This window comes from Apaloderma vittatum, unplaced genomic scaffold (assembly GCF_000703405.1).
Source record: "Apaloderma vittatum isolate BGI_N311 unplaced genomic scaffold, ASM70340v1 scaffold20896, whole genome shotgun sequence".
NCBI lineage: Eukaryota > Metazoa > Chordata > Aves > Trogoniformes > Trogonidae > Apaloderma > Apaloderma vittatum.
Genome location: NW_009721494.1, coordinates 49,579 through 63,901, shown reverse-complemented (window position 1 = coordinate 63,901; position 14,323 = coordinate 49,579). Strand labels below are relative to the sequence as shown.

The following is a 14,323-nucleotide window of genomic DNA, read 5'->3' as shown; positions in this document are numbered from 1 at the left end:
AGGAATTGAAATTATACCTCCTCATTGAAACTACTCTTCTCCTTTTGGGAAGAGTAAGTCACCAAAGACGTCAAAGGTATATAGTCTGTAGTATTGCTTTGTTCCACTCACAGAACTTGGGACTAAAACAGTAAGTACCCTTGTTAAAAACTACTGTGGAGTTCCTTCTCTTTCTGTAAACATTTTCTGAAGTTCTCAACTGAAAAAGCCCAAGGATGTGGAGGTGTGCAAAGATTGTCTTCTAGAAAGAAGTAAAGCAAAGCCACTTGTAGCCTGTGAAATCGACACAGAGGTACAGGTGATGAGAGGTTCCTCTTGAGGGTTGAACCTTGGCAGTTTCTGGACTTCCTGGTTCATCTGTCTGGATCCCTATTACATTCCTCGTTTCATGATCACTTATTCCTTAGAGTGGCTTGACAGGTTCTAGGAGATAATTTGTTCTCTGCTATTAGCTTTTCTCCTCACAAATTTGGCTTGCAGGTCTTGAGGCTTGTTTATCGTCTGGCACAGACAGGCACTATTACAGGAGTTACTTTTTTAGTTTGGCACTGTAAGAACTCTGAAAACTGTGGTGAATTTTCTGAGTTCTGCTATCGTTGACTTTCACATATACTAGAATCTCGGAACAAAGGAGAAAAATTTAAAGGGAGTATCAAGCCCTCATAAGGATTGAGAATTTTCTTACATTTCCTTAGCTGCATGTGTGTTTAATGAAATGTGGCTTAGAGTCTGAATACTGGCTTGAGCAGTCTTCTTTTCTGAGTGGGGTTATACCTGCAGCAATAGGTATGTGGAAATCATACAGACTGAGAGTGGAGCTCTTTGAATGAATCAAGGGTATGTAAAGAAGAGCATGGAATTAATATAAGAAATAAAAATATTATTACGGATTATAAAAAGCTGAGCATCTTCTGTTAAGCAGTGCAGTTAACTTATGAGGGAAATATTATACATTTCTCATATATTCCATGGAGAAAGCCTGCACTGAAAAAGAGAGACTAGTATATCAGTGTAGGTGAATCTACAGCTTCTACATATTTTATTTATTTTTATCGCTGCCACGTTTTCTAGTTGACACTTCAAATTCTGCAGCTACTAAGTGTAACGTACAATGGTGTTACTGTTCTGCACCAAGTCTTTACTTTAAGGCAACTTCAAGCAATTAAGTGATTCTTATTGACTTGAGCTATGTAAAATAAAGAACGGCAGCCAGCTTCTCTCACAGCAAAAAAATAAGTTGATTTAAATTGAAAAGAGCATAACTGTGTAACTGAACATCCTTACTATTACATGGACAGCACAAAGGTGTTCTACATACTCAGTCTGTTGCACGTCTTTTATGTGTATTTGCCTTTTTTATGAACTTTTTACAAGTTACTCTATTTCTCTTCCTAAAAACATTGGACTAGTGCTTATTCTTTAACTGTCACTAGATTTTCATTTGCCCTTTTCATTTAAAAACCCATAGATTTCATCTGTAGCATTCAAAACTGAGGGGTTTGAATCTTATAAACTAAAATGTACAATTATTTTAGCCAAACAGATGGAGTTTGAGTCATTGCTATATAATACTATTTATCAAAGCAGTCCACAGCAACTAGTGAAAGTTTTAAGAAACATGCTAAATTGTGGTTTCAAAAAAGACAAGATTACATTCTGCCAGACTTAAACCCTGTAATCTTACCAGTGAGCACAATACAGAGTCAGTATAACTTTATTTACATTTGTATTTGTGGTCTAAATTGGCAGGCAATTAAACCAGACTTCTCAAAAGTTCTGGCAAATAACACTGTACCAGAGAAAGATGATAGATATGACAAACAGATGTCTAGGCTGTGTGTTTGTGTATGTGTTTAAGTCATTCATGTTGAAGTCTCTACTGGAAATGTTCAATATTAAGTTTGAGTTTGAAAGAGAAGTACTATTTCAGATTAACATCTTTGTTACTCTCAGATATTTTAAAAAAAACACAAACCCAAAGTAAATTTCTAGAATTGTGACTCGCATCTTGCACAGACATCTCATGATGTTCAGTGATGTCATGATATCAAGATTTTTAAATGAAATAATGTGAAAAGTCTTTATTAAACAACTGTTGACCATGAACAGCTAAAAAAAGTAATTTAAAAAAATCTTGTTAAATTACCTGCACTGTTCAGATAGCAAATACCTCTTCACTGTAACCTAGACATTCCAGTAATCTCTGAATAGGTTTAATTGCATTAAACTTATTTGCCTGCAAGACGTATTCTATACACACCATACATCAGCTGTTCTGTGCGCAAGCAAGGAAGATATTTTGCTCTGAAACCTTGAGTTGCCTTTTTTTAGGAGAGATGTTGGCTGCCCACCCCTTCACCTCTGCTCTGATCATGTCTGTGTCTGGCCAGCCCAAGAGAGCCTGGTGGCACTCCAGCTTTTTCTAACTGCCAATACAATTACTTTGGTTTATTTTGAGGAGCAGAGCAGTCTAAACCTTGTTCTGAATTGTATCAGTGATCAAATAAGAACAGTCTACAACAAGGCACAGAGCTTTGAATCAGAAGAGGTGGCCACTGGCCGTCTTGGTCCAGATGTATTGTGATATGGCTCTGCTTCTGGGCTCTTGCTTCTGAACTCTGCATGTTTATGTGTTGTAAAGTACTTATAGTGAAGCACCAAACAGCAATTACCTACAATAAATAGATGTCTACTTTGGGCAATTTGCCTGCTAAGATTTTGACTATTAATAGTGTTCTCTACGTCGGATACATTACATACATGCAGTTCAGCTATTGTATAAAGCAGTTAGATACTTTGTCCTTAAAAAATTATATCAATTAAATATTCACAGAATCACTGAGTCACAGAATGTCAGGGGTTGGAAGGGACCTCAAAAGATCACCTAGTCCAGCCCCCCTGCCAGAGCAGGATCACCTACAGTAGGTCACACAGGAACGCGTCCAGGCAGGTTTTGAATGTCTCCAGAGAAGGAGACTCCACAACCTCCCTGGGCAGCCTGTGCCAGGGCTCTGTCACCCTCACAGTGAAAAAGTTTTTCCTAGTATTTTTGTGGAACCTCCTGTGTTCCAGCTTGTATCTGTTGCCCCTTGTCCTGTCATTGGACATCACTGAAAGGAGCCTGGCTCCGTCGTCCTGACACTCCCCCTTATCGTATTTATAAACATTGTATTGTTTCCACTTTTATGAGATTCCCTTCAGCTTTCAAAGAAAGTGTTTTGCCTCGCTATTAAAATACCTGTCCTTTAATGGTCCCACGGGTGGTTGCTTAATCCAGGTTTAGCTGTAGTTTAATTTTATCATCATATGTCAACAATATGTATAAAATATATATAAAATATATCATTAGTGACTGTAACCACAGAGCAACTAGCTATGGATGAATACAGAACTGAATGCCAACTTAAGTAAATTTTAAAGTATGTTTGCTTGTATTTATTATGGTAAGTAACTTTTTACAGCATCCTACTAATATTTTAATAAATTTTTGGAAGAAAATTATATGTGAAAGCAATTCAGATATTGCTTAGCTTTATGCCATCAGAGCTGACATTTTCAAGATTACAGATCTATTTTTCCATCTCTTCCTTTTTTATTTGTAAAGAAACCTAAATGTGTATTTTTGTCCACTTTAAAAGGGAATTTTCACATAAAAAAGAAAATAATGTCTAAGCACTTTTATAATGGAAACATTTTTCAGGGCCATTTATTTTAGTGTTCCCTTTGCTTTTATAGCAGATATGCTCATTGAACACCCATTTTCTTCATCTGCTACATTGTGCACTGAAACCATAGAAAGATAAACATTTGAACTCTTTAGCGATGCTTTCTTAATTGGCAAATATATGTTCTCAGCAAGATGACAATAAAAGGGTCTGTGCTTTTATGGTGATTACACAACAATAATTCTTCCAGAATGAGAATTTAAGTGCATTATTCTTGAATGTAGAGTTCTTTTTCATTTGGGTTAATCTACTGTAACTGAGAGAAAGCAGTAATCAGCAATGAACAGCGTCATTTGGAGGTTTGTTTGTTTAGTTTGTCCTGGCTTTTACTTTTATTTCATAAATGTAGAATGGATGGAGGACTACACTTCCAGATATCCTCAGCTGTTCTGTTGGGTCTAAGATAACTGGTCTTTCTGGTCTGCAAGCAAAAGACAAAACTCTTCTTTAGAAAATGAACCATAGAATGAGGCTAATTTACCTTGAAAAGCTGAAGAGAAGACAGGAACACTGAGAAGAAGATGAAAGTAAACTTTATATTGAAAAGGAAGCTTTCAAAAAAATAGATAAATCAGCCTAAACGGTTTTTTTGGGTGGCAGAAAAATCTGAGCTGTGTTTGGCTTCTGTCTCTTGATTTTTATATACTGGTTGGAGCTGGGTCATTTATATTTAGCCCCTCTGGGGAGGAAGTACCTCATGTTGGTAAATGGTCGGTACTCTGCTTGACTAGAAGAAAGATTCATGTTTGGTGGGGTTTTTTTTAATTAATTCCAATATAGAAAAAAATTCCTTATGCCTTCTGAAATGACAGGAAAGTAATGCTAAAATTTCATAAAAGCATTTGGGGTTTGAAAGGATTTTAAAGCTCATTTTGAAGATTTTATTTAAGTCATCCATGCTGTGTGAACATATATATATGTAATAGTGTAGTTTATGATCATGCTGTTTTATTTTGTTGCATTAAAGCTTCTGAATTTGTCCTTTGAATGTTGATTTTCTCACAATTGATTTAGAGCCCAGTACATAAAATAAGCGGTATTGAAATTAGCAGATCTAAAGAAATTTAATCTTAGATTAGCCATACCTTTGTGCAAAAAGTATGATTTTGAAAAATAGTTTTTTAACCAGTTTGCATAAAAGCATTATGAATCAAGTCCTTGGTTATTTTGGACAGAATTCATGTTCTTAATTATTTTTTCTGGTTCAGATGATAGGATTACATACGAAGCTGACTTTATAATTAGTTTAAAATTTCCTGGGAAACTTGTATATAATGAACAGAAATGAGATGTTTTAGCTGATGTTTTTTAAGCACAATCTGGATTTAAATTTATCTCGTATTTACAATTAAATATATAAATTCATTTTATACAATCAAATTTTTATTTTTGAGGTTAGATAGTGAAGGTGTATTTGCTTTTCTTCAGCTCATCTGCTTTGGATTTAACATATCTTTTTGGAATAAAGGCATGTTTGTAAATGTTATTAAGTAAGTTTTATTTGACCTTCCTTTCCAATTAAAGTATTCACTGGACCCTAATGTCAAGTTATGGTCCCCAAACCTGATTGTTATGTAAACATAACACAGATGGTGTAGAGATGATTCTGATGATAATTCATTTTTCAGCTAGTCATGAAGACACTTTGATTACAGCATGTTTAAGTAATTATAACATAGTTTTCAGTGTTAGTCTTGTTGGTAAGGAACACACGGGAAACAAGTTAGACGTTATTCCTGCCCAATAAGGGATGCACTGTGGTGTGACCATTTAATTTCTAATGCTAGATTAGAAACATAGTATTCTAAAATATGTCATACGGTAAGGTAAATACATTAAGCATAGACTGGATAAAAAGTTAAGTACATAGTTTTGGGCATAAATATTTGTTTTGGAAAGCATTTGTTACTATATGAAAGAAGCCAGTATGCTTGAAGTCAGATTTAACTTTGCATGCAGAGCGTTAAAAAGTCACATGCTTGTTTTCACGTTTATATGAGTTCTGGTTATAATGTAGTTTAGTTTATATTCTATAAGAATTTTGAATGACAGTGCTGAGAAAAAAAGTAAACACCACTAATGACATTTAGTTGGAAAACATATTCTATCTCTACATCATTTGTTCACACCCATCTGCACTAGTAACCAATATTTACTGAATATGTTGATGGTGATTAGTTGACAATAAAACACAAGTACTTACATAAAGCAAACCAGTGTGTTAAAGAAAATCATACCAGTATTTCTTAAAGTAACGTTCTAAACAAACTGATATAATTTAAAATTTAACATTGTCTACTCCATAATTAATTATCTCTTTCTTTGGGTCTGTTTCTGCAATAGGATTATTGACCAACTAGATGGAGTTCGTTTGTTATGGTCCTTGCTGAAAAATCCTAATCCAGATGTTCAAGTAAATGCAACCTGGGCTATTTGTCCTTTCATTGAAAATACCAAGGTAACAAAGTATTTTAAGTAGTAGTTTTATTATATATATATATATATATACTCAAATACAGTTTTTATATTTGGATGATTTCCATCAGTGCTTTGCTGTTTGCTTCTTACACTCCCTTTATTTTTGTCTGTTAACTGCTTAAAAAATAGTGTATTCACTTTTGAAAAGTGAGTAGTCCTCCGTCTAGCAGCACTCATTGTAGCATTCGGTTTTGCTTTTACAGTGCTGACTGTGTTTGGAAAATATATTTTAATAACTTACCATGACCTAAACTTACTCTTCCCAAATAAAGCATACTGAAAATTTGACAATGCTGAAAACAGAAAGCTTCTACTCAAAGGCTATGAATAGCACAGGTAGTTGTAGTTGTTCTCCACTATGAGGTACTTCAGCTATGTTCTCAAGAGACCATCATTTGGTTTCAGAGCATATTTCAGACTCGGTGCCAATGTAATCCTTAGATTTTCTGCTCAGACTGCCAACTGTGAATAGCGGTTGTTGTGCAGGTCAGTTGTGCACAGAAGACTGAGCTATTCATTTATTTCATGTCGGTTTCCAAATAGAGATAAAATAGTGAGTATGAGCTGTAAGTCATGTTCAGTGAATTCTTACCACTGACCTGTGGTAAAATGAATGGGGAAGGGTTTGTTTCCCATTAGAAGTTTCCTGGAATACTAAGTAGGCTTTTATCCTTAATCCTTGTACAGTAATATCTTTAGTTTCTAATTAACCTTCATAATTAATGCAACTTTTGCATCCTTTCTCTACCACAAATATATATCCTACTACATATCATTGGAGACCCTGACTACATAAAGAATGCAAATTCCTTCAAAGTACTGGATATCTTTAGCATCCTTTGCAGGCGGTGTTTCCTGTTCACAACTGAGCGCTGTATGGTTGCTATTAATTTGTATAGATGGATGGAAGTATAGACACATGAATGAAAGTATTATTAGAACATTTGCTCGTGATTTTTATAAAGAAGTATATTCTATTTCTTTACAATGATTTCTACAATGGCAGCTTGCTTCCCATTTTCCAGACATGCTGATTATTCCGAATTATCTTTCCACCTTTTTTTTTTAAACATACACTCTAGTGTAACAAGGTTTTTTGTTACCTAATGCTGAGGTGTATACATGTCTCCTCTGTCAAGATATGACTGTACCTGCCTCTCTCTTGAACAAAATTGCAATAACTGAATGTTAAAATAGTACTTTATGTCAGGACTGAAGTAATACTTATTATGTATAAGATTCTGCAACCTGTAGTGCCAGAGTAGAACTGCACATTTTTTGAGATTCCACTAAAAGCACTTTTTCAGAAACTAAGGGAATAGAGGGCAGCTACTGAAATTATAGACTATACGGATTTTCTTCTTTCTTTTTCCCTGTGGTGTTTGATGACTGTAAGCTATGTACATCCTTAGTGTAGCTATCCTCCTTTCATCTCTCTTGGCTGCCTGCCCAAATGCTAATCTGTGACCCCACAAAGAGTTCTTTGTGTGAGACTGAGGCAGAGTGGCACACCGAAACAAACCTACCAATAATACTCTTTCCTCTGACACTGAATGGGTAGAAATATGTATAAAGCAGTGATTACAGCAATGCTGTGGACATGCAGGAACTATTTCTATCTAAACAAAATTTTGATTTTTTTGTTCAAAGTTCATAATATTCAACAATTTACTTGATCTTCCAAGAAGCACGGTTTGGTTTATGCAGTGCTTTATTCAAAAGCAATAGTAAATATATGACTTTAAAAGGATTATGTACATTCTGGCATTTCTAAGCCTGTACTTGGAACTGCAAAACATGTGTCAAATAGCTGTGAGCTTGGAATCTGAATTTGTTTTCTTTCTGTACTCTTTTGTAGAAGCTGTAGTGGTTCTCTTCTTAGTGTGGAGGTTCATAAATGAAAAAGAACTTGTAACTGATATCAAAACCAGATTTTTATAACAATGCAGTACAGCATCCACTTTTCTGCACGTTTTCTATATATCCAACTTAAAGGTTATTTTCTGTGATATTTATAAAGTCTTAGAAGCTATTCTACCATACTGGTAGGGCTGTTATTGTCGTAGTATGTGAGTACATGATTGTCTCTCATGCACTTACTCTCACCACAATCTTTTTAAGATTGGGAAGTCTGTTTTACCATTAGGAAGATAAGAGTCACAAAAAGCCACACCTTGAATTCTTATGATGTTTAGGTGCTAGCCAGTTTTGAGCTTTTGGGTCTAACTAGTTTGCCTCCTCCTAGACAGGAAGTTAATTGCAAAGGGAGCAGATTCCAAGTTCCTGTAACCCTGGATTATATATGTTGACGGTTACATTATCGTAGCTAGTTCAGAGTACTTCCCAGGGAACAGAGTTGTACCAGTATGATAAAGCTGAATGATAGTGCTTGTTACAGCACGTGATAGAGGTCAGTGATATTTGGTCCATGAGAGATACAACATTTTTTAACAAAAGAATACAAGTTGCACACTGTAGTACATAACATACTACAGCTCTGACAGCCATAGTATTAGTTTGATATCAGTCATCACTGCTGTATGCCAGCATTAGTTCTAAAATTTTTTAGCTTTAAGAATTTCTTGTAGAGTGAAGATGTTACAGGTAGGCTGGCAGTGATATTATTTGGGTGGTAGAACTCTGCTGAGAAACTTTGCACAGCAACTGTGAGTGCTACTTGTGAGTCTTGGACAAATACCTCATGATTTTGGATAAATTAGGTCATACATATCTTTAAAATAGATTTATTCGAAGGAATTATCTTAGTAGAAGCAGATTCTTATTAATTAGTTCCTTTCTTCCGAAAGGAAAAATTATTACTACAGGCACATTGGTAATGACAAAGTGTAAGTATGCTGTCCAAGAAACACAAATGATTATGAAAAATGGGTAAAAAACTCTACTCTACTCTGTTGATGTTGGAATGGCAATATTTGATTATGATGCTGCTTTGAAAAGCAGTATTTATAATGTTCTCCCAACCTACATAAGTCCAAGCAGAAAAATTTAGAGAAACTCTGCAAAGATGTTATTTGGGCTATTATAAAATTCATCCAACAGCATTGTGCCAGTAAGAGGAACACTGCCAGCTTGAGTTTGTATGAAAATACTTATTTCCTCACAGAGTAACCCTTAAATAGAATATCTTTAAATAATTTTTTAAAAAATAAAAAGTTGTAGATGTTATTTTCCGTCTTCATATTTAGTAGATTTTTGAGTGCAAAGATTAGAATAGGAATGGTAATGTCAGGCATCATACTTTTCTCTGTCCTTTGCCTGTGCTTGTGTATCACCTTCCAGCCTCAAAAGTTTTTTCAAAGTTTTCAGCCGTTGTTTATAGCTACAATGGTAAAGGCTGTCTTAAAGAACTTCAGGAAGCCAGCTACGTATAAAATCTCTCAAAATAATAGAAGTAAACAGTCTGAGACTGGAGATTTGAGAGAAGAGGGAGAAAAAGTTAATCTATTTCTTAAAATGCACTTTTAAAAGGACATCTCACACTTTTCTGCTAAAGTGTGGTGAGTTGTGTGTCCCCCTCCCCATCCTTTCAGCTCTGCAGTGGAATTTCATGGGTGTGATAAAGTATGAGCAGCCATCTAAAGTTGTCTGTGTATTTCTGGCATATGGGGAAAGAGGATGTCCAAGAGAATGTCCATGCTGACGCACACACCAAAAAAACCCCAACCAACCAACAAAAAGCCTCAAACCCCAAATCAAAACTAAACCAGGTTTAAGAGGAAAAGGTCATGGAATGGGAATGTGTGAAGGTCAGGTAGCCTTCACGCTTGCAAAAGTATTATATTCTGAGGAACTGACTTCTACTGCAGCCAGCAGTCAGGAGTTAAGCTGTGGGTGGAAAATATGCTGCTTATGACCTATACTATTTAGGATTCTTACACTGATTTTGTTTGTTACAGAAATTTTAACGTAACCATATGTATAAAACCACAGAGAACATTTCTTTACTAAAAGTAAAAAAGAAATGTAGATGAAATTGGAAATTCTTCTGATATTTAACAAATAGTAAAATTATTTGCTGTTTTGAATGAGTTGTTTTGTTTACATTTTGCTAATGTAAAATGGTAGTTTATAAAGATCAGTCATGCCCCATTATGCGTGTTCATTAGTTTTAAGTTTTAAAAACTTTACTTAAGTAGTACCAATATATTTTTGTTTAGTACCATTCTTTGGTTAAGCCTGTAATGTTGAAATTCCTTACTTGAGTATGTACAGTATTTTCCAGTTTCTTTGTTTTCCTTGCTATGCTTCTTGCAATTCTATACAGAAACCTTGGCAGTTTAAACTTAGTGCTCTCACTGCTCTCTTTCCATTTTCCTATTTGTTTTCTGTGGACATTATAGTTTTAACATCAATCATAGAGTCACAGAATGTTTTGGGATGGAAAGGACCTTGAAAGGTCATCCAGTCCAAATGCCTGCAGTGAGCAGGGACATCTTTAGATGTTGCTCAGAGCCTCATCCAATTTGACCTTGAATGTTTCCAGGGATGGGGATTCTACCACTTCTCTGGGCAACCTGTTCCAGTGTTTCACCACCCTCATTTAAAAAGTCAGTCGCCATCTATCTTACAGGCTCCCTTTAGGTATTGAAAGGCTGCAATAAGGTCTCCCTGGAGCCTTCTTGTCTCCAGGCTGAAGAGCCTTTCTTCATAGGACTCCAGAGCTGGGCACAATACTCCAGGTGGGGTCTCAAATCATACCTACCTCTCTATATTTGATCTCATTTTTATGCAGTTTTTAATCCCTGATACCTGGATGTAGACCTTCCAAATTTTTAAGCATTCATTATGAACTGAACGTCAGGAATACTGTAAGAGACAGACAGAATTATTTGCTTGCCCCTCCATGGACCCTGGAGATTTAGGAAGCCAGACCTGGCTTGATGCAAGAATAGCTGGCTGCCATGTTTGCCAGAGTACATGTGGAACGAGCCTGTTCAGTGATTCTTGACACAGACTGCCTAGAAGTTTAGTGAACCAACTATCAGAAATTGTTTGGGCCTCCTATAGACGTGTTACCCTGAAGATCCTGAAGGGACTGATGTAAATTGCCCTGATGTCCTTAATGTCTACAAATACAAGAGTTCAGTTCCTGTAAAACACATAACCCAAAAGCTGGGAAGCAAAGGGAAACTAAGTGTAATCCATATCTCCCTTATTGAGGAGCCTCAGGTCCTAAGTCCACGCAAAGCAGCTGCCTGAAAGCGTGGAGATTGTAAGAAGCCAAAAAGCTCAGGAGCTCCTGGAGACCTGGCTTCCCAGCTGTTTGGCAGCCCATCAGGCAAGAAGTCAGGGTTTCTGTGAAAACCAGAAGCCAAACAGCCTGGCAGGCTACGCACCAGCCATCTGGCTGACAAGAGAAAAAATGAAGAGGCACGTTGGTAATTTGGCCTGCCTTTCTGCCTGGTTTCTGTCAAAACTTTTCAAGAAGTCGTTGTGTTCTTAGGGAAGGTTTTGGTTCCATTCCATTAGCATTTTCTGATGGAATACTGTTCCACTGGAAAATATTTGACCAGCTTTCCTTGTAACTTAGTTTATAATAGCTACACAGGCTAGTCAACAGCTTGTCATGTAGCTTCTGTACTTTTAGATTAGACTTGCTAATTGGATTTTAAAAATCTGTAAAAAGTTTAAACCCCATCCTCCTCACATTTTTTATTTTCATTTCTTCTTTGTTTTTCCTTCTTGTCCATCTCACTTTTTTTTTATTTACCCTCTGACTTGCCACATGGCACTTCCCTTGATTTTAAGGGAAGAGCACGGAGATCATTGTGTCTTATTTGCTGCATAATATAAACCAGAAAATTTCAAGCAATCATTTTATCTACCACAGAAGCTTTTGATTGAACTGTAACATATTTATACTTCGTGGTTGTTGTTCAGATTTTCAGTGGTCTGTAACGGTAAGTGGTGCAATATGATATGATTGCCTTCTCATATACCACTCTAATTTATGGAACCATGCCAGAGTTGCAAAGACACAACCAACAATTGTTATAACAATTTATTAGTTTCTATTGTCACTGCATTGATTGTTTACCTAGACTGCCCTCAGAAAATTCCGGTATTGCTGTCTTGCATCTCTACAATATTAAACTACATGTTAGTGATGACTGTCTCATATTAATAATTGTAAGAAGTTTGCTAAGACACTAATTTGGATTCAGATCAGTACAAACCCAATGGAAACAATATGTAGTTTTTCCAATTATTTGATGTTATCTGTTTGTCATACTTACATTATTAAAATACTTTTCAAAATAATATAAAGAAAATAATGATGTTTTCTCTACTGTAGCCTCAAAGGACTTTAATATTAGTAGTATCACTGCTTTTGTGAAAAAAACCTGGGCATTTTGCATTTACCCAGGACCAAACTTCAGTGAGAATTGTGACAAAGGGGAGGAAAAGTAGGTGTAGTCCGCCAGACTCAAAAGTAAGGAAAATGTTAAACAGAAGGACTACTAGGAGTTGCATGGGTGACTATGCAGACTTTTATTTTCCCTCCACCATCTTTAGAGATCATGCATTGTATGCTTTTTTGGGCTGTACACTTAGCTAATAGACTTTGCTTTTGTTTCTTGAAACTATCAATAGCAATATACTTGAAAAGTATTTAACTGCAATGGTTAAATTCCTGAAGAGCTGCTCTTCCAGGCTAGAGAGTAGCATTGGAGCCATGTTAAAGCTACTCTGTATTGCTGCTCTGGCTTTAGCTGCTTTACTGAGGCGAAGAGGAGAGGAAAATCCATTTTGATTGTCTGTTCTTGTTTTCCCAACACACTGAATTTTCTCCACACAGAAATGTAGTTGTGAGATGTAGTGAAGTAGTCTCATCTTACAAGATGTGTCTTAATGTTTTCTGCTACAGTGGAAGCCTCCACAGCTGTGCCTTTAAATATAATTTGATAAATACTACCATTGAGTTGCTTAATAAGAAAAATTAATAGAAATTTCGGTATATAAATTATCTGTTTCCCTTTTTCATTGAACAGCTATAATACAGAAATTTAGTTGTTGCATTTCTTTATTTTGAATTTTAAATTGAGTTGTGCGTTTAGGATAAGTTATTCAATAGGGGATGGAAATGGACAGCTTCTTTCATTAGAGAAAAGGTAGTTTAAAGATGTCTCTTGATACTAAAGCTTATTTGCACAGCCTTACCATCAGTTTTTTGGGCAAAAGAAATTCAGTCTGACAAATTAGCTTTGACACCTTAAGGTTTTTAAGATGTTCTAAGAGTGAAATGCTTCTTGTTTTTAGTGGAGTAACTTTTATCTTTCGAGTGGAGTATTTTTAAAGACAAACACAATGTGTTTTTGTAATGTGGTGTTTAACTTTAAGTTTTTCAAATAAACAAACCGGTATTCACTTGGGAAGAAATAAGAAAAAAATTCAGTTAGAAAAGTATTCGGTAGTTCTGGTACAAGAACTGTATGTCTCAACTTAAGGCTGATGAACTTTATTTACTTAATGAAAATAACCACAAAAAACCCATGTAATACGATAACAAGAGAACTCAAAAATCCCAAATGTTCTCCTTGTATAAATAGTTCAAAGATCAAGTGATTTTTCCAAATCTGTGTTTCTGCAAGTATTGTAATGCTTTCTGCTCCTAATTAGAAAAAATGTGTAAAGCTAGTCTATACCAGAATGTTTCTGCTCTTGGCAGAGGCCAGTGTAGAAAAAAGTGAAAAGGATAGTTAACTAAATTTTTTTAATAGTTATGCAGTTCAACATTATGAGAATATGTGTTCAAGGAGTAACAAGATGAGGTTTTTATTAGCACAGCAGGTAACTTTGCTGGCCTCGGCGTCTATGCCAGATAGGTTTTTTTTCACTGCTTGAAATCGCGAACTCCCCTCTTTGAATCCAATTTTTGAACAGTATTTATTGTACTTCTGGAGGTAAAAACTTTTCAGCCTGTTTGTTCAAAGATGTGATCAAGTGAAGTCATGAAGAATTCAGATATATTCTGATATATCTTCCCAACTTCTTAACATGCAGTTTAACAATCCGTTTTTTTCATATCTATCACCTTAGATTAAATATTACATTAAAAGTTATAATGATGGAGATTGAAAATGAAGATATTTCCTGTT

At 35.5% G+C, this 14,323-nt stretch overlaps 1 protein-coding gene across 1 annotated transcript in view; it reads left to right on the top strand.

Moving 5' to 3' along the window:
* Positions 1-14,323, top strand: part of ARMC4 (armadillo repeat containing 4) — a gene marked incomplete at its 5' end in the record, with an annotated part of 80,851 nt that overhangs the window by 35,351 nt on the left and 31,177 nt on the right. The window contains one exon of the mRNA XM_009871421.1: positions 6,069-6,183. Within this exon, the coding sequence (XP_009869723.1) occupies positions 6,069-6,183 (115 nt within the window). The remainder of the gene's footprint in view (positions 1-6,068; positions 6,184-14,323) is intronic.